The sequence below is a fragment of the Coregonus clupeaformis genome, chromosome 34, assembly GCF_020615455.1.
Source record: "Coregonus clupeaformis isolate EN_2021a chromosome 34, ASM2061545v1, whole genome shotgun sequence".
Taxonomy (NCBI): Eukaryota; Metazoa; Chordata; class Actinopteri; order Salmoniformes; family Salmonidae; genus Coregonus; species Coregonus clupeaformis.
The window spans coordinates 7,891,902-7,912,488 of NC_059225.1; the positions used below are offsets into that span (position 1 = coordinate 7,891,902).

At 45.1% G+C, this 20,587-nt stretch overlaps 1 protein-coding gene across 1 annotated transcript in view; it reads right to left on the reverse strand.

Annotated features, from left to right (window-relative positions):
- Positions 1-5,315: 5,315 nt before the first annotated feature.
- LOC121549723 (reversion-inducing cysteine-rich protein with Kazal motifs-like) overlaps positions 5,316-20,587 on the reverse strand; it is a 94,709-nt gene continuing 79,437 nt past the window's right edge. Inside the window, exons 12-21 of the mRNA XM_041861567.2 lie at positions 20,320-20,456; positions 20,072-20,212; positions 19,675-19,863; positions 17,321-17,443; positions 14,840-15,011; positions 12,946-13,141; positions 11,610-11,826; positions 10,911-10,984; positions 9,826-9,981; positions 5,316-5,912 (exon numbers count right to left, since the gene is read on the reverse strand). Of these exons, the coding sequence (XP_041717501.2) occupies positions 5,685-5,912; positions 9,826-9,981; positions 10,911-10,984; positions 11,610-11,826; positions 12,946-13,141; positions 14,840-15,011; positions 17,321-17,443; positions 19,675-19,863; positions 20,072-20,212; positions 20,320-20,456 (1,633 nt within the window). The 3' untranslated portion in view covers positions 5,316-5,684. The remainder of the gene's footprint in view (positions 5,913-9,825; positions 9,982-10,910; positions 10,985-11,609; positions 11,827-12,945; positions 13,142-14,839; positions 15,012-17,320; positions 17,444-19,674; positions 19,864-20,071; positions 20,213-20,319; positions 20,457-20,587) is intronic.

A 20,587-nucleotide genomic window follows, 5' to 3' on the forward strand; every position in this document is an offset into this window, starting at 1 on the left:
TGAGGAATCAGGAATCTTGTCAATGATCTCAAGGCAGCTGGTTCCATAGTCACCAAGAAAACAATTGGTAACACACTACGCCGTGAACGACTGAAATCCTGCAACGCCTGCAAGGTCCCCCTGCTCAAGAAAGCACATATACAGGCCCGTCTGAAGTTTGCCAATGAACATCTGAATGATTCAGAGGAGAACTGGGTGAAAGTGTTGTGGTCAGATGAGACCAAAATCGAGCTCTTTGGCACCAACTCAACTCGCCGTGTTTGGAGGAGGAGGAATGCTGCCTATGACCCCAAGAACACCATCCCCACCGTCAAACATGGAGGTGGAAACATTATGCTTTGGGGGTGTTTTTCTGCTAAGGGGACAGGACAACCTCACCATATCAAAGGGACGATGGACGGGGCCATGTACCGTCAAATCTTGGGTGAGAACCTCCTTCCCTCAGCCAGGGCATTGAAAATGGGTCGTGGATGGGTATTCCAGCATGACAATGACCCAAAACACACGGCCAAGGCAACAAAGGAGTGGCTCAAGAAGAAGCACATTAAGGTCCAGACCTTAATCCCATAGAAAATCTGTGGAGGGAGATGAAGGTTTGAGTTGCCAAACGTCAGCCTTGAAACCTTAATGACTTGGAGAAGATCTGCAAAGAGGAGTGGGACAAAATCCCTCCTGAGATGTGTGCAAATCTGGTGGCAAACTACAAGAAACATCTGACCTCTGTGATTGCCAACAAGGGTTTTGCCACCATGTACTAAGTCATGATTTGCAGAGGGGTCAAATACTTATTTCCCTCATTAAAATGCAAATCAATTCATAACATTTTTTACATGCGTTTTTCTGGATTTTTTTGTTGTTATTCTGTCTCTCACTGTTCAAATAAACCTACCATTAAAATTATAGACTGATCATGTCTTTGTCAGTGGGCAAACGTACAAAATCAGCAGGGGATCAAATACTTTTTTCCCTCACTGTATATATGTACAGTACAAGTCAAAGGTTTGGACACTCCTACTCATTCAAGGGTGTTTCTTTATTTTTTTAAAAATTTTTACATTGTAGAATAATAGTGAAGACATTAAAACTATGAAATAACACATATGGAATCATCTAGTAACCAAAAAAGTGTTAAACATGGTCCAATCACACCGACAATGTGGTCCAATCACACCGACAACCTCAGGCGACTGAAGAAATCTGGCATGGGAATCATCGGATCCTCAAGAAATTGAATGGGCGGCAGGTAGCTTAGTGGTTAAGAGCGTTGTGGCAGTAACCGAAAGGTCGCTGGTTCTAATCCCTGAGCTGACTAGGTGAAAAATCTGTCGATGTGAACTTGAGCAAGGCACTTAACCCTAATTGCTCCTGTAAGTCACTCTGGATAAGAGCGTCTACTAAATTACTAAAACATTTAAAATTTAAATTCTATACTTGCACCATCGAGAGCATCTTGACCAGCTGTATCACCGCCTGGTATGGCAACTGCACCGCCCTCAACCGCAAGGCTCCACAGAGGGTGGTGCGGACGGCCCAATACATCACAGGGGGCGAGCTCCCTGCCCTCCAGGACGACATTTACGTCAGGCGGTGTCGGAGGAAGGCCCGGAAGATCGTCAAGGACTCCAGTCACCAGAGCCACAGACTGTTCACTCTGTTACCATCTGGCAACTAGCAAGCGGTATTAGAGCACGGGGCCTCGGACCAACAGGCTCCAATACAGCTTCTACGACCAGGCAATCAGACTGCTGAACAGCTAACCTTGCACAGACAACGCTCTTACCCACTAAGCTACCCTGCACAGACCTGCACCTTAGATAATATTTACACTGACTTACACGTTCAACCCTTACACACAATGACCTGTTATTCTTTATTTGACTTTTGATTATTATTAATGTTGGTTATTGTACTGTAATGTTGAGGGAGTTAGCGCGTAAGCATTTCACTGCAGCTTTTATACCTGCTGTAAACTATGTACGTGACAGTTGGCGATACAATTTGATTTGGAGAAAAAGAACATCACAGGAGCCCTTTAAAAGAACACTCGTAAACTCTCTCTCTCTCTCTCTCTCTCTCTCTCGCTCTCGCTCTCTCGCTCTCTCTCTCTCTCTCGCTCTCTCTCTCTCTCTCTCTCTCTCTCTCTCTCTCTCTCTCTCTCTCGCTCTCTCTCTCTCTCTCTCTCTCGCTCTCTTTCTCAACTTCGAACAATGAGAATTTCTGCCATGAAATTGAATGTGTTGGTGTAATTTACTTATTTGGAGAGTTATGACCTAATGTAATCCTACAACCTTTTGTTTGGATCTATTATGGTAGACTGAGCAATGCTATTTGCCATTATATTTCGGGTCAGCGCTGAGGAAGAATGAGATACCAGTTTTGTATTCAAGAGCGATGATTTTGTGCAGAAACTGTAATGTAAGTAAATTGACAAGCAAGCGCTTGTATAAGCCACTCTGAATAGATTGTGACAAAGAGCTCAGTGATAGAGTTCACTGTCAGGAAGCTCAGCATTGACTATAGTCATCTCTCATCTCTCCACGGCTACTGCTAATGTACAAGGAGCCATCTGGCACAAAATGGCTGCCATGCGTTAATATAGGTAATGATATGTCAGTGATGAGTGATCTACACTAAATGACTCAGCTCACCATGTAAAGAGCTTTGGAGAGCTGTAAATGAAAGCAGATACTGTACATTCATTGATCAGAAGCGCAAAGGAAAGAAAAGTGACTGTGAAGTGAATCAATTCTGTTGTAATCTAATAGCGTGCACTACAGGACAACATGCCGCACTGCTTTACAGAACCTGACTTACGGATCAGTTCCTAGTGTTAGAGAGCCAGGCGGCTCCAGATGTGACCTTTGGCGTCTTGGGCGCTGGCTAGTTAGACGTTCACATGCTCTTTCACGTTGAGGGATTAACCAAAGGCATTCTCAGGCGGCGGTGCTCCGGCTTCTTCAATAGGATTTCACATTACTGTAAATTCCTGGAAAAGGCCAATTAATCTCCGCTCCTCCCTAGAATCTCCCTGGAATCTCCATCACATGACTGCCCAAGCCAAGGGTGTCTTCACTAGGACCCAAACGGAACCAAACGGAACGAAATGGGGAGGGACCTACCTGAATTCTTCCATTGTTTTCATTGGAAAACGCTTTCCGTTTGGAGCAAACGGTTTTCGTTGCAAAATGTTTTGGACTAATGATTACACCCCATCACAACACATGGGCATTAGTACATTACTGTATGGTCAGTAGGTTATATTGGGCACTGGCTGTTACCTAAAAGTGTTGAGGTAGGTCAGCAGTGGATCAGAAAAAAAAACTGCTGTTCAGTTCTAGGAACCAATTATACATCTGGATACATTACTGCTCTTGGGGAGAGCTGAGAGGGTTCATCCCAATAAATAAAAGGTTAACACATTTCAAGCAGACACACACACACACCAGCCCAGATCCCCAAGGTCACACACACATTCTCTCTCTCTCTATCTATCTATCTATCTATCTATCTATCTATCTATCTATCTATCTATCTATCTATCTATCTATCTATCTATCTATCTATCTATCTATCTATCTATCTATCTATCTATCTATCTATCTATCTATCGAGAGAGAGAGAGAGAGAGAGAGAGAGAGAGAGAGAGAGAGAGAGAGAGAGAGAGAGAGAGAGAGAGAGAGAGAGAGAGAGAGAGAGAGAGAGAGAGAGAGAGCGAGAGAGAGAGAGAGAGAGAGCGATAGGAGGACCGATGGAGGCAGTGCTTGTCATGGTAATTAATTACACAGTGGATCATGTAAATCATAGTTAAGGGGAGCCGCCGAGACCTTTATCAGACACCAGGGCCTTCCACTTCCTCATCCCCTCTCTGGAGCACTACAGACAAGGGGCCCTAGGAAGTGTTGAGGAAGCAGACACTCTCATCTCCTTTACTCCCGAACAGCCCTGTGGGAGAGGACCACGTCATTACATTCCCAGAGCCAGACACCACCTTGTGGTAATAGTCTGTCATTACATGTTAGAGGAGACTATGGGAGGTGAAGGCTTTGGTCTTTCCTTTGATTCCTCGTGACTTATCAAAATTATATTTGATTAGATTGATACAATATTTCTGATTGGTAATATTTTACATGGCACTGTGCTTCCCTGTGAAATCTAGAAAAATATTATTCTTAAGGAGTTACGATGAAATGTACAACAAAAAGCAACCTGTTTGATCTGAGGATTTTATATTCCATAAAATATGCATTCTGTTGGCATTTTACACACACATTGCAAGTACTGCCATCTCCACGGAGACAATGATGCAATACAGTGATGATTAAAGTAATGCTTAAGTGCTTACATCTCTACTCTTTCTAAACCTTGGCAATATGAACACATCTGATATCATAAAAAGAACAAAACACGGAATAAAACAACCGAGAAGGTGTAATACTACTAAGACCCTTGAAAAGGTTTTGCTGCTACAAAGCTGCCTAGTATGATAATACTGTAAAACAACAGGGACACTTCGTGTTGCGTAGCCATAGAGACAACATCAAATCAAACGGACAGGACAAACATAGTACAATACATTCTGGAGAAAAAAAACACTTCATTATTGTCATCATGCAAGAATAAAAACATTTTTAAAAAATGGCACATAGTGAATGTCTTATGCATATCAAATATATAATATTTCCAGAATAATTCTTATCAACATAACAAAGTCATTGCATTTACTTCATATAGAAACGATATGGAAGGCATATTGTCCAAAAAATGTTTTACCCACGTGCATCATGGGTAAAGTGATGATTGTCATTTTCATTAAAAACATGGCTGTTGTTCCTGTTGTTTTAGATCTTATCTACACTAAAGGAACAACAAGAATCCCTTTTTCTGTGTTGCTTTAGTTTATTGTGCGGGGATGCTTGCTTGTCTTCGACCTGTTTGACGTTCCAGGATGAATGTCTCAGTCTGCACCTCCCAACTCACTCTCTATTTACAATAGCACAAATGCAAAACCTGGATACGGGAGTGGGCGAGGAGACGGGCGAGGAGACGGGGGAGGAGACGGAGGAGGGAAACGGTAAGGAGGACAGGGTAGGTAATTAGACCTCTGAGACTATCTGGGACAAATGTCAATGTTTGGAAGCGCACCTGCCTGACATCTAGACCTGACCCCTCTGAGACTCAACCACCTGGCTCCTCTCTCTGTGTTACACGCAAACACACACACACACACACACACACACACACACACACCATGCACAGATGCGCATACAGCACGCGCACGCGCACACACACACACACACACACACACACACACACACACACACACACACACACACACACACACACACACACACACACACACACACACACACACACACACCTCCACAGCTTTAGAGGAGAGAGCTGCTCTAGCAGAATGGAATGGATACAAAACACTGTGTGATAAAAACTAATCTAACGATATATAGAATTCTGTGGATTAATCTGTGGATCATCGATTAGGATTAATCTCATAGCTTCTCGTCCATGATTGACGCTTGTGCAGTAGAGTTAATAGGATTGATTGTCAAAGGCTTTTACAGGCTGATGCTTCCTGTCATGCAATGACCTGGGAGAGGGTCACTTAGAATACTCCACAACACACCCGGCTTCGTGCTAGCAGGGCCTGGCTGGCTATTGGAGACTAGCTAGGCCTCGGCTAGGCCTGGGGCTAGAGTGAGGAGGAGGCCCAAGGCGAGGCAGAGGAAGATGGGCAGGGAGGAGGGCATGGAGCTGGCGTGTCCCGTGGACCTGATGGTGGAGATGAAGACCTCGGAGGTGAGGAAGGCAGACAGGGGCACATGGGAGACCAGGGTGGGGCTGCCGTAGTTGATGAGCGAGTCTATCTTTTCCGCCTCCATACTGCAGGCTTCAATCTGAGATGGGATACACACACACACACACACACACACACACACACACACATACATGCATGATGTTACGCATTGTTTTTTGTGTGTGTTTATTCCCTTCTGAAATAGCAGTTCCAAACGTGTTATTTTGGTATAACCACGTAACAAACCAGGCTCTTTGTTTGTGTATGAAACCACCTAAAAGCACACATTGTTGACTAATAGTTCCTAGTCGTTGAGAGAATGACAGGAGGCCGGCTGTAACCTTCATTTCACCTGTTTGCATCGATCATTATCGCTCAGGGCTTTTTCTGTTTTTGCAGAAATAGCAATAAAAGACATGGAAAGGGTGTGAACAACAACTTTAATTGGGAGTTTCGAAGCGATAGAACTGGTGGCAGAGATGAAAAGTCTGATTATTAGTCCCAGTGGAGTGAGAGAGATTCTGAGAGGAGTTAGATTAGTCTCTCAGCGAGAGGGGGTTTGGGTCTCTCGCTCATCATCTGAGTCTCTTGTGTCATGAGGCGTTTTGAAAATCTTTGTGTTTAACCTTTTGTTCATCCAGGTTAGTCCTATTTCGATGAAATCTCTTTTTCTAGAGAAAACTGGAGATGGCAGTTGAACAAATAACAGGTAAATATTGACTGGATCTAGATTCTGATAGGAGTCACCACCTTAGACTAGAGTCCTGCATCGGGTCGGATACCCACGGTTCCCCGCTGTTGACCCGCAAAAGAATCACCTGGCGGGTGGAATGAAAACATTATTTCAACCCGCAGATCGACTTGCGGTACATACCCCCACTTGAGAATACGTTGCCAAGCGTACTTTCCCTGGCTAGTCTAGCTCATGTGAACACGGCTAACGTAGGTCTAACTGGAGAATTAGCTTAGTGGTTAAGAACGTTGTGCCAATAACCGAACAGTCGCTGGTTCTAATCCCTGAGCCGACTAGGTGAAAAATCTGTCGATGTGCCCTTGAGCAAGGCGCTTAACCCTAATTGCTCCTGTAAGTCACTCTGGATAAGAGCGTCTGCTAAATGACTAAAATGTAAAAATAATATAATGAATAGCCTGCTATTCTGGAGTCATAAAAACAATTAAATAAATAGATGTTATTTGGCGGGTCACGGATCAGAGCAATTCTATGCGGGTGGGTCAGGTTGGCGAGAAAAATCGGTCCTGATGTCGGATATCGGGTGGGGCTCGGAATTGATGTGTCTGGCGTGGGTGGGTGCAGCTCCAAAAAAAACTGACCCGTCCAGAACTTCACCCCATGTCTCCTGTGCCCTTCCCAATAAAGACCCACCTGGGCCTGTTCACGAGGGCTCAACGTTACAGGACCTTAAGACAGCAATGGCTGCATTGTTGTAGAACAGATAGGATTGCCTGTGATGTAGAATAGGGAGTCGTGTATCTCTATTCAAAACGTTTCACCGTACTGAATACACACCCCAGGGGCATCTCTCTGACTGAACCATTAGGTCATGTTCGTTAGAGAGCCATCAGTATGCTAGTCTACATGCTGTCACATCATACAAATGTCCTCTCCATTAATCAGACAAACCATCTCCTTTCAGAATCTAGGAGAAAATAATCATAGGGGCCACTGTCTGCCGCCCATAGTCAAACGTTTGGACACACCTACTCATTCAAGGGTTTTTCTTTATTTTTACTATTTTCTACATTGTAGAATAATAGTGAAGACATCAAAACTATGAAATAACACATATGGAATCATGACGTAACCAAAAAAGTGTTAAACAAATCAAAATATATTTTATATTGGAGATTCTTCAAATAGCCACCCTTTGTCTTGATGACAGCTTTGCACATCTTTGGCATTCTCTCAACCAGCTTCATGAGGTAGTCATCTGGAATGCATTTCAATTAACAGGTGTGCCTTGTTAAAAGTTAATTTGTGGAATTTATTTCCGTCTTAATGCGTTTGAGCCAATCAGTTGTGTTGTGACAAGGAAGATAGCCCTATTTGGTAAAAGACCAAGTCCATATTTTGGCAAGAACAGCTCAAATAAGCAAAGAGAAACGACAGTCCATCATTACTTTAAGACATGAAGGTCAGTCAATCGGGAAAATTTCAAGAACTTTGGAAGTTTCTTCAAGTGCAGTCGCAAAAAACCATCAAGCGCTATGATGAAACTGGCTCTCATGAGGACCGCCATGGGAATGGAAGACCCAGAGTTAACTCTGCTGCAGAGGATAAGTTAATTAGAGTTACCAGCCTCAGAAATTGCAGCCCAAATAAATGCTTCACAGAGTTCAAGTAACAGACACATCTCAACTGTTCAGAGGGGACTGTGTGAATCAGGCCTTCATGGTTGAATTGCTGCAAAGAAACCACTACTAAAGGACATTAATAATAAGAAGAGACCTTCTTAGGAAAAGAAACACGATCAATGGACATTAGACCAGTGGAAATCTGTCCTATGGTCTGGAGTCCAAATTTGAGATTTTTTGTTCCAACCGCTGTGTCTTTGTGAGACGCGGTGTGGGTGAACAGATGACCTCCGCATGTGTAGTTCCCACCGTGAAGCATGGAGGAAGAGGTGTTATGGTGTGGGGGTGCTTTGCTGGTGACACTGTCAGGGATTTATTTAGAATTCAAGGCACACTTAACCAGCATGGCTACCACAGCATTCTGCAGCGATACTTCCAAAGTTCTTGACATTTTCCGGATTGACTGACCTTCATGTCTTAAAGTAATGATGGACTGTCGTTTCTCTTTGCTTATTTTAGCTGTTCTTGCCATAATATGGACTTGGTCTTTTACCAAATAGGGCTATCTTCTGGATACCCCCCCCCCTACCTTGTCACAACACAACTGATTGGCTCAAACGGATTAAGACGGAAATAAATTCCACAAATTAACTTTATAACAAGGCACACCTATTAATTGAAATGCATTCCAGATTACTACCTCATGAAGCTGGTTGAGAGAATGCCAAAGATGTGCAAAGCTGTCATCAAGACAAAGGGCGGCTATTTGAAGAATCTCAAATATAAAATATATTTTGATTTGTTTAACAGTTTTTTGGTTACTACATGATTCCATATGTGTTATTTCATAGTTTTGATGTCTTCACTATTATTCTACAATGTAGAAAATAGTAAAAATTAAGTAAAACCCTGGAATGATTAGGTGTGTCCAAACATTTGGCTGGTACTGTATATATTACTGGATATCCCCTGTCTCTAGAGGGCATCCTCTGTGTGAGCGCTTAGCTTGTTAACAAATGCCTCCTCTCTTGCTGGTGGTGCTGCATGAAGGGGCTCAGTTCTACATAGGAAACTAAAGCGCTCACAACACCATGATGGGATGATTTGGACCTAACTGTTTGCTATGCTGATAAGGTTCCAGGTCAAGCATCAGCCAATCAACCAGGAATCAAAACAAAACAGGGCAATGGACTTGGCACACAGAAGAATTGTGAATTACGGTCAGTCGACAGGTCTCTATGAGAGAGAGACAGAGACAGAGAGAGAGAGAGAGAGAGAGAGAGAGAGAGAGAGAGAGAGAAAGAGAGACAGAAAGAGAGAGAGAGACAGAAAGACAGAAAGAGAGAGAGAGACAGAAAGAGAGAGAGAGAGACAGAGAGAGAGACAGAAAGAGAGAGAGAGAGAGAGAGAGAGAGAGAGAGAGAGAGAGAGGGAAAGCGCTAACTAGCTAGCCATTTCACATCGGTTACATACCCAGTGTGTAGCCAGTGTGTGATAGTGTGTAGCCAGTGTGTGATAGTGTGTAGCCAGTGTGTGCTAGTGTGTAGCCAGTGTGCGATAGTGTGTAGCCAGTGTGCGATAGTGTGTAGCCAGTGTGCGATAGTGTGTAGCCAGTGTGTGATAGTGTGTAGCCAGTGTGTGATAGTGTGTAGCCAGTGTGTGATAGTGTGTGAACTCAGTTTCTGCGTATGTGAGTGTACCTGCAGCGGGGTTGGCTGCTGGTCCACGGGGACGATGAGGATGATGATCTCTGAGTCGATGCTCAGGTAGCCGAAGATGTCACACTGCGGCACGGAGATGTGGAGACGCAGGATCCTCAAGATGTCATGGACCGTCACTGGCTGCTTCCTGTTCAACTGACACACCAAACCAACAGGACAGAGAACCAGAGCCAAAGGTATACAGAGTTTGAGATTCAATTCATTGCAGACTGAGGAAAACTGAACTGAAAACGGGTATATTCAGCATGTTGCGCTGTATGTGGTGAGTAAATGTAATGAATCCCCAATTATTAACAAATATTAAATACCTCTGTGAACAGTAGTTGAAAGTGCAATGAATGTCTTACAGTGCCTACCGTTAGGGAATGAAGGGTAGGTTGGCAAACTACGTGGTTTATTTCCATGGCTGGTCTGAGCGAGTCATGTTGTCTAGGCCCCAATCAGCGCGACATCATTTCAGCCTGACACCATTTCCAAAGGTCGTTTGGAATTAGCTTATGGTCTAGACTTAACGTTGATAAGATGTTTGTGTTGGAGATTAGGGACTAATAGGTTTATAATGAATCTGCTTTGAATTACGTTTCTTATTAGCTGTTATTAGCATGTATACGAAGCATTTCTGGGCTCTTGAAGCTGCGGCCGACCCAGTCATTTCAAACTCGCTAAGTATCCCAGAGGGAGGCATGTGATGTTGACGCTAGGTATTTTTAGATCTATGCCTCACTCTAGTGGTCGTCTGGCGTCATTACAGTTATAAACCAACAGCCTATGCCCAGGGGTGGCCAATCCCTGTCCCGGAGAGCTACTCAACTGGATGTGCAAGCTTTTGTTCCAGCCTTGCTCTAACACACCTGATTGTACGCCCTTTATTAGCGGAATCTAGTTTGTTAGAGCAGGTCTGGAACAAAAGCTTGCACACCCAGTTGAGTAACTCTCCAGGAGAGGGATTGGCCTAGACAGATCCAGAAAGGAGTGACAGGGAAAGGGGAGGGGACTTCTCTGAAATAGAACGAAGCCCCAGACCCACACCCAGATAGTTGAGGCGCATGGCAGACGGTGCTGACCTCAGCGAAGACTTTCATCTGCTCCTTGTTCCACAGGATCTGCAGCATGCCCGCACACAGAGGACAGCAGGCACCTGATAGGTGAAGCACCAAGAGGTTAGGTGTCAATCACAACAATATCTGAATCGTGTTCCTGTGTGGAAAAATCATAAGTATAACATGAGAGATTTACACTCAGTGGCCAGTTTATTAGGTACACCCATCTAATACCGGATCGGACCCCCCTTTGCCTCCAGAACAGCCTGAATTCTTCGGGGCATGGAAAAATTGCTCAATTGGTATCAAGGGACCTAACCTTTACAATTCTCTGTAAACCCTAGACACTGTCGGGCGTGAAAAGCCTTAGGAGACCTGCTGTTTCTGAGATACTGGAACCGGTGCACCTGGCACCGATCATCACAGCAATGATCATACCACGCTCAAAGTCGCTTAGTCACTTGTTTCGCCCATTCTAACGTTCAATCAAACAATAACTGAATGCCTCGATGCCTGTCTGCCTGCTTTATATAGCAAGCCATGGCCACGTGACTCACTGTCTGTAGGCGCAAACCATTTTCGTGAACGGGGTGGTGTACCTAATAAACTGGCCACTGAGTGTATATGACAAAGTGAATGTGGTTGTGCCACCGAGTGTACTGACCACAGAGTTAATATAACATTATATATATATGATGTCATTTCTGTCTCTATTGTACTGACCGGGTGGTGTGACAGGGATGCATCCCGGGATGGTCAGGGCGGGGCAGGATATCATGTCACAGCCTGAGCCTGAGTCAGAGGCAAACTCTGCTACCGCCCCGACGGCATGGCATCGCCCCTGGTAGTCCACGGCAACGCGGTCCGCATAGGCCTCGCACACCGTGTTGTACGTTTCGCCATTGTGGCCGCACACAGGCCGCAGCCTTTTACAGGCGTCCTGCATAGAACACACATATAATAATAAATCACATTATATGTTTGACATATCACACCAGATGTATTGGGTTTCTTTGAATAGCTCTGTCTGCCAAATTACAATGTATCCGTGTTCCTTTCCTCTCATTTTCCCTTTATTCACTGTCTCAGCAATACACAGAGAGTGGGTGGATTCTTTGGCTTATTGGCTGATTGGCTGACTGCGAGTCTCTTGGTTTGGTGACTTGACACCGGGCCTGGTGGGTTTTTAATGGGATGTCGTCGGCCTTAAATGGATATAAAACCCGATCCTGCCTGTTCCACTAATATAGAAACAATGCTGAGAGTTACTGAGGTGAGACGCCATCAGACCGACGCTGAGAGCAACCGCAAGGAGAAACATGATCCCACCAGGTCCTAAACACCAACAAATCACTCTAATTCAACCATCGCAGAGTTTCTCAACACTCACAAACAGACACACACAAACATGGGGGAATTTTGGGTGTATTATATGCATGCACAGTCCTAAACAGGAGATGCATGTGTCTGCAGGTGTGGAAAGACTAAGAACCTGAATGCAACATATCAGTTTATTAGACAATACCATAGGGGATTGTCCACACTGCCCTTTCCCACCTGGACAAAAGGAACACCTATGTGAGAATGCTGTTCATTGACTACAGCTCAGCGTTCAACGCCATAGTGCCCCACAAAGATCATCACTAAGCTAAGGACCCTGGGACTAAACACCTCTCTCTGCAACTGGATCCTGGACATCCTTAACAGCTTCTACCCCCAAGCCATAAGACTGCTGAACAATTAATCAAATGGCCACCCGGACTATTTACATTGACTATTTTCAATTCTAACCAGCAGGTGTTACAATGCTACCTAGCAGGTGTTACAATTCTACCTAATGCTACCTCTCCCTGCAAGTTCTGACATGCCTTTTCATCTATTGAAACGCCCAAAAGCCCTCAAATGCTGTCAACATATACAGTCAATTTAGGGCATGTTGGTGTAGATGTTATGGAAGCTTGGAGAGCAGAGACATTAACACTGAACAATAAAAAACCTCTTCTACTTCAGAACATTGCTTTGGCTTTAAAACATAACTGACATGAATGTCAAACTCTACCTGACAGTGACCCATATAGGCCAGGGTCTCGCCCATCAGGAGGAGCTGACAGAGGTTGGGATGTTCCACGTTGTCGGTGTCGCAGGCTGGGTCCACGTGGCTCTTGTCACAACCCGAGGGGCGACTCACACACTCAAACTGAGGACAGGGGTAGTCAGCCATGTCCGTAAGGCACACTCTACGGTTGGGGATACACCTGTGGCCCAATGGGAAGACGAGAGGAAAAGGGGTTCATTTATGTCATTGTTTTAAGTCCTTTTTTTTTTTTTTTACAGCAAAAGGTCACAAACATGGACGCATTCCACCTATGGCGTCCGTCAGTGTACACAACTTTTATTTTCAACGTAGCGATGACGCTTTGCTTTGAGTTGAGTTGAATGACTGTAAAGTAGTGCACCTGACTGTGTGTTATTCTCACTGCAGACATCAACGGGCTACAATAGAGGCTCTGATGATAGAAGTAATAGGAGTTACCAATGAGCCATGTGGTTAGGGAGTGTCCCCTATTTAACAATGTGTGGTTAGGGAGTGTCCCCTATTTAACAATGTGTGGTTAGGGAGTGTCCCCTATTTAACAATGTGTGGTTAGGGAGTGTGTCCTATTTAACAATGTGTGGTTAGGGAGTGTGTCCTATTTAACAATGTGTGGTTAGGGAGTGTGTCCTATTTAACAATGTGTGGTTAGGGAGTGTGTCCTATTTAACAATGTGTGGTTAGGGAGTGTGTCCTATTTAACAATGTGTGGTTAGGGAGTGTGTCCTATTTAACAATGTGTGGTTAGGGAGTGTGTCCTATTTAACAATGTGTGGTTAGGGAGAGTATCCTAACAATGTGTGGTTAGGGAGTGTGTCCTATTTAACAATGTGTGGTTAGGGAGTGTGTCCTATTTAACAATGTGTGGTTAGGGAGAGTATCCTAACAATGTGTGGTTAGGGAGTGTGTCCTATTTAACAATGTGTGGTTAGGGAGTGCGTCCCAACAATGTGCCACCCAGATCACATTGTGCGCTTGCGGTCCACTGACGAGCTGCTGAACTGTGGGACACAGATTAAGCCAAATAGCACAGAGCCCCATTCCTTAAGAACTCTGTTTCTGTTACAGCACAGAGAAATTGGGGCCGCAGGGGGGGCCCATAATGACCCCTGGGCTGTATGTTTACCCCCCTGATGGTCAGAAGTTGTGTTTGGTGTTTGGAGTGATGTTAGATCGATGGCGCTGCCTGGGGAAGAGGTAGGGACCCTCAGGGCTCTGGGAGCTCAAGGCGATTCTGGGTAGGAGGGTTACAACAACACACCCCATACCGGCGCTCCTTATGGCAGAGTTACCGCTGGCAACCACAGGGGGGACGCAGCCTGGTCACACCTGAACAAACAACCAGACTGTCCGTCTCCGCTGGATACGGGGAAGTGTGAGAGGGAGATTTGGGTGAAGGGTGCAGGCTGAAGGGTGCAGGATGAAGGGTGCAGGATGAAGGGTGCAGGAAAATAGGATTTATCAAGAGAGGAAATAACAAATGTCGACTGAGGTGGAATAGGGTCAGGGCTAGTCGGCTGAGGTGGAATAGGATCAGGACTAGTCGGCTGAGGTGGAATAGGATCAGGGCTCAAGGCCTCTGTTAGGAGAGATATAGCATCCTCTAGAGTCAAGGTGTCCAATCTTATCCACAAAGGGCTGTACGGAATGCTTTGGAAATCCATCCTTCCTCCCTCCCTTTCTTGAAGTAATCATTAAATCGGACATGACTGGATAGGTGAAAGCCAATATACATAGTGGAAGCTTTGCATTCCCCTATCCAATAGTGTTGAATCAGTTATTATTCCAATAAAGAAATGATTGAAGGATGGAAGAAACAAAGGAAGAAAGAATTACAGTGGTGGTCAGGACAGTGTCTCACCTCTGTTTCCTCTGGCAGGGGCTAGGGGAGCAGGGGTCACTGCTGCGGCAGTGGCCAAACACAAACTGGTTGTCTTTGAAGCCCATGCAGCGGGCCACACAGGCACTGGGGTAGCTGCGGCCGTTACGGGCGCACACCGGCACAAAACGGTCAGGGCAGCCACACGGGAGCCCTATGACGAGAGAGAGAGAGAGAGAGAGAGAGACTTACTGGTCTGAGGCCAAACCACACGACTAACAACACTGGACACTTTATGGAACACAAAGCCTTCACTATCTCATCCTGGAATATCCAAGGCCTGAGGACATCTGCCTTTGGGCCTAAAGAGCAGGAACCTGGACTTCACCAAAGAAATGAGAAATACAGACATTGTCATCCTACAAGAAACATGGTATAGAGGAGATGGACCCACTGGTTGCCCTCTAGGTCACAGAGAGCTGGAAGTCCCATCCACCACACTACCAGCTGTGATTCAGGGAAGGGACTCAGGGGGTATGCTAATTTGGTATAGAGCAGACCTAACTATAGAGCAGACCTAACTCATTAAATTAATCAAAACAGGAACATTTTATATTTGGCTTGAAATTCAAAAGGAAATGATCTCAACAGAGAAAAATGTCCTCCTGTGTGCTACCTATATCCCCCCACTAGAATCCCAGCTTCTCCATCCTGGAGGGGGAAATCAACCATTTCCGGGCCCAGGGACATGTACTAGTCTGTGGTGACCTAAATGCCAGAACTGGACAAAAACCTGACACCCTCAGCACACAGGGGGACAAACACCTACCTGGAGGTGACAGCATTCCCTCCCCCATATGCCCCCCTAGGCACAACTACGACAACATAACCAACAAAAACGGGTCACAACTTCTGCAGCTCTGTCGCACGCTGGGCATGTACATAGTCAATGGTAGGCTTTGAGTGGATTCCTATGGTAGGTACACCTATAGCTCATCTCTTGGCAGTAGTACTGTAGACTACTTTATCACTGACCTCAACCCAGAGTCTCTCAGAGCGTTGACAGTCAGCCCACTGACACCCCTATCAGACCACAGCAAAATCACAGTCTAATTGAACAGAGCAATACTCAATCATGAGGCATCAAAGCCAAAGGAATTGAATTGAATAATATTAAGAAATGCAATAGATGGAAGGAAAGTAGTGTGGAAACCTACCAAAAAACAATTAGGCAACAACAAATTCAATCCCTTTTAGACAACTTCCTGGACAAAATTTGCACTGTAATAGTGAAGGTGTAGACTTGGCAGTAGAAAACATAAACAGTATATTTGACCTCTCAGCTTCCTTATCAAATCTAAAAATCTCAAGCAGACAACCTAAGAAAATTAACAACAATGACAAATGGTTTGATGAAGAATGCAAAAACCAAAGAAGGAAATTGAGAAACATATCCAACCAAAGACATAGAAGACCCAGAAAACCTGAGCCTACGCCTTCACTATGGGTGAATCACTAAAACAATACAGAACTACACTACGGAAAAAGAAGGAACAGCACGTTAGAAATCAGCTCAATGTAATTGAAGAATCCATAGAATCGAACCACTTCTGGGAAAATTGAAAAACACTAAACAAACAACAACACGAAGAGTTATCTATCCAAAACAGAGGTGTGTGGATAAACCACTTCTCCAATCTTTTTGGCCCTATAACACAGAAAAAACACAAATACTAATTCCATCTAGACACCATTGCCCTAGAGCACACAAAAAACTATACATACCTCGGCCTAAACATCAGCGCCACAGGTAACTTCTACAAAGCTGTGAACGATCTGAGAGACAAGGCAAGAAGGGCCTTCTATGCCATCAAAAGGAACATAAAATTTGACATACCAATTAGGATCTGGCTAAAAATACTTGAATCAGTTATAGAACCCATTGCCCTTTATGGTTGTGAGGTCTGGGGTCTGCTCATTAAACCAAGAATTCACAAAATGGGACAAACACCAAATTGAGACTCTGCATGCAGAATTCAGCAAAAATATTCTCTGTGTACAACGTAAAACACCAAATAATGCATGCAGAGCAGAATTAGGCCGATACCCGCTAATGATCAAAATCCAGAAAAGAGCCGTTAAATTCTACAACCACCTAAAAGGAAGCGATTCCCAAACCTTCCATAACAAAGCCATCACCTACAGAGAGATGAACTTGGAGAAGAGTCCCCTAAGCAAGTTGGTCCTGGGGCTCTGTTCACAAACACAAATGGACTCCAAAGCGCCCCAGGACAGCAACACAATTTGAACCAACCCAATCATGAGAAAACTAAAAGATAATTACTTGACACATTGGAATGAATTGAGCAAACTAGAATGCTAGAACACACACACACACACGGGCACACACACACACACACACACACACACACACACACAAACACACCACCCACACACACCACACAAACACACACACAAACACACCACACAAACACACCACACACAAACACACCACACACACACCTGTGAAGAGGCGGCGGTCCTCGTCTGAACTGTCGGCCCTCAGACACTGGCGGGTGGAGCAGATGGTTTCTCCAGCGAAGCAGGAGCATGGGTTGCAGTCCACTCTGAATGACACGCCGTGGTCTGTGGGACAACAATACATCATCACTGTTGTGAGACTTTGTCTGATTTCATTGGTTACATGGCTGCCAGTGTGCAGTACCTGCTATCTGACACTTTGAGTCCTCCTGTCCACAGCAACTCCAGCAGCTGATAAGACTTCAACTATGTGATCTGGGTCACAGCACCAATGTAACAGATCAGGTATTGATCCTGGGATGTAATATATCAGGTATTGATCCTGGCATGTAACATATCAGGTATTGATCCTGGGATGTAACTGATCAGGTATTGATCCTGGGATGTAACAGATCAGATATTGATCCTGGGATGTAACTGATCAGGTATTGACACTAGGATGTAACAGATCAGGTATTGATCCTGGCATGTAACAGATCAGGTATTGATCCTAGGATGTAACTGATCAGGTATTGACGCTAGGATGTAACTGATCAGGTATTGACGCTAGGATGTAACAGATCAGGTATTGACCCTGGGATGTAACATATCAGGTATTGATCCTGGCATGTAACAGATCAGGTATTGATCCTGGGATGTAACTGATCAGGTATTGATCCTGGGATGTAACAGATCAGATATTGATCCTGGGATGTAACTGATCAGGTATTGACGCTAGGATGTAACAGATCAGGTATTGATCCTGGCATGTAACAGATCAGGTATTGATCCTGGGATGTAACTGATCAGGTATTGATCCTGGGATGTAACAGATCAGGTATTGATCCTGGGATGTAACTGATCAGGTATTGATCCTGGGATGTAACTGATCAGGTATTGATCCTGGGATGTAACTGATCAGGTATTGATCCTGGGATGTAACTGATCAGGTATTGATCCTGGGATGTAACTGATCAGGTATTGATCCTGGGATGTAACTGATCAGGTATTGATCCTGGGATGTAACTGATCAGGTATTGATCCTGGGATGTAACTGATCAGGTATTGACGCTAGGATGTAACAGATCAGGTATTGATCCTGGCATGTAACAGATCAGGTATTGATCCTGGGATGTAACAGATCAGGTGTTGATCCTGGGATGTAACTGATCAGGTATTGATCCTGGCATGTAACAGATCAGGTATTGATCCTGGGATGTATGTGTGACTCAAGACATGGGAGCTAATGCTAGACTTGTTATCTAGAAAGACACTCTCTGTTTTACCATGGGCTTTATGTTCTGAAAAGCATCACCATCTCTCCCATCTATTCCCTTCTAACAAGACATCCCTATATGATGACTTCCTGTCTTAATGGTCTGGATATAAGCACTCCAAAACCCCACTTTCACTGTCAGGCAAACCACATTTGTGTGAAATAAGGCTGAAATGTCTGACCCCCCTTTTGAAGCAGAGAGAAAACAAGCATAAAAGCAAAAGCAATAAACTGATTTGGATGCAAACGAATGTAGTTTCAAAGCTGTAACAAGAAAACATTTGGGAGGAGAAAAAATAGTTGTAAATATAAAAGCTATATCTCTTTTCAAAGTGTTGTAGATGTGATGAACTGGGAGGCAACATCACAGAGAGACAAGGCCATGTGGAGAGGGGGATGTGGTTATTATGCTGAATTCCTCCCTGCTGTTCATAGAGAAAGTATGTGTGTGTTTGTGTGCATGCTCTAGAAAGACAGAGAGAGACAGAGAGAGGGGAAAGAGAGAGAAAGATATTCTGACAGCTCCTTTCAAGTCACAGTAGTGACATCTAGGGCGGGCCAGAGGGAGACCGCGGGAAGGAAATACCAGCGTGTGGTTGGTTGGTTTATTTTTTTAATGTAGCGTTGCCGTGCTGCTAGGGGAAGAAGAAGAGTTTTAGTGATGTTTACACCACAGGAAGCATTTCACAAGCAGGCACAACAGCACCAAGGACTCCCGTCCGTCCATCTCTCTCTCTCTCTCTCTCTCTCTCTCTCTCTCTCTCTCTCTCTCTCTCTCTCTCTCTCTCTCTCTCTCTCTCTCTCTCTCTCTTCCTCTCTCTCTCTCTCTCTCTCTCTCTCTCTCTCTCTCTCTCTCTCTCTCTCTCTCTCTCTCTCTCTCTCTCTCTCTCTCTCTCTCTCTCTCTCTCTCTCTCTCTCTCTCTCTCTCTCTCTCTCTCTCTCTCTCTCTCTCTCTCTCTCTCTCTCTCTCTCGATACTAAAATAAACTACTGCTCCTTTTCCCTGTTTTGCGCATATTGTCTAAAACCGCTCTGAAAACCAGGTGGGTGCTACACACTGCTGGTGAAGGGGGGTAGCTTACTTTTTCTGTGGCCCCCAACAACGCAGGTCTTGGAGGTGTCGATGCAGGGCATCTCGGCACAGTTCTCCAGCCTGCCACTCTGTCCGCAGGTGCACACCTCGAAGCAGCCCGCCTGGCCGTTACGCATGGGCACCTGGACACGGGCATCCAGATGGACCAGGAACTCTGAGGCCTCACCCAGTTTACAGCCTGACACACACACACACACACACACACACACACACACACACACACACACACACACACACAGTAGTCAGACTAACTTTTCACGTCTACACAGACACACTATGTATTTACAGTGGACATGGGCGCCCCTTAGGGTTACAGGGAGGTCCTGTATGTTTACAGACAACCCTTAGGGTTACAGGGAGGTCCTGTATGTTCTAGTATACTGTACCAGGCACACAGAAGTAAGGCAGGCATTCCTGTCCCGGCTGGCAGCCCTTCCTGTTCACCTCACACAGGTGGTTGCTGGGACAGGGGTTGGGGTTACACGGGTGGATGACCTCCTCAGTCATATTACCCAGGCCGCTGGGAGCTGGAGGGAGAATGACATGTTAGACACAGACACACACACACACACACACACACACACACACACACACACACACACACACACACACACACACACACGTTACCACTCACTGAGGTATCTCTCCAGGGGAATACAGCGTTCAGGGTCGTCTATGGGTGACAGAATCTCACAGATGCGCTCGGCCGTCTGTCCCTCGTGGAAGCGTTTGTGGTCGCCACACTGTGTCAGGATGTCCACACAGTCCGACCTGAAGGGTTTAGACAGAAGATCCAGGGTTAGGTCAGCAGCATCCCAACGTTGCAAACTGTTTCAAAAATGTCTGACGGCTAAGCAACATTTACAGTATTCTCCTCATCCTCCAGGTGAGAGAGCAGCCCG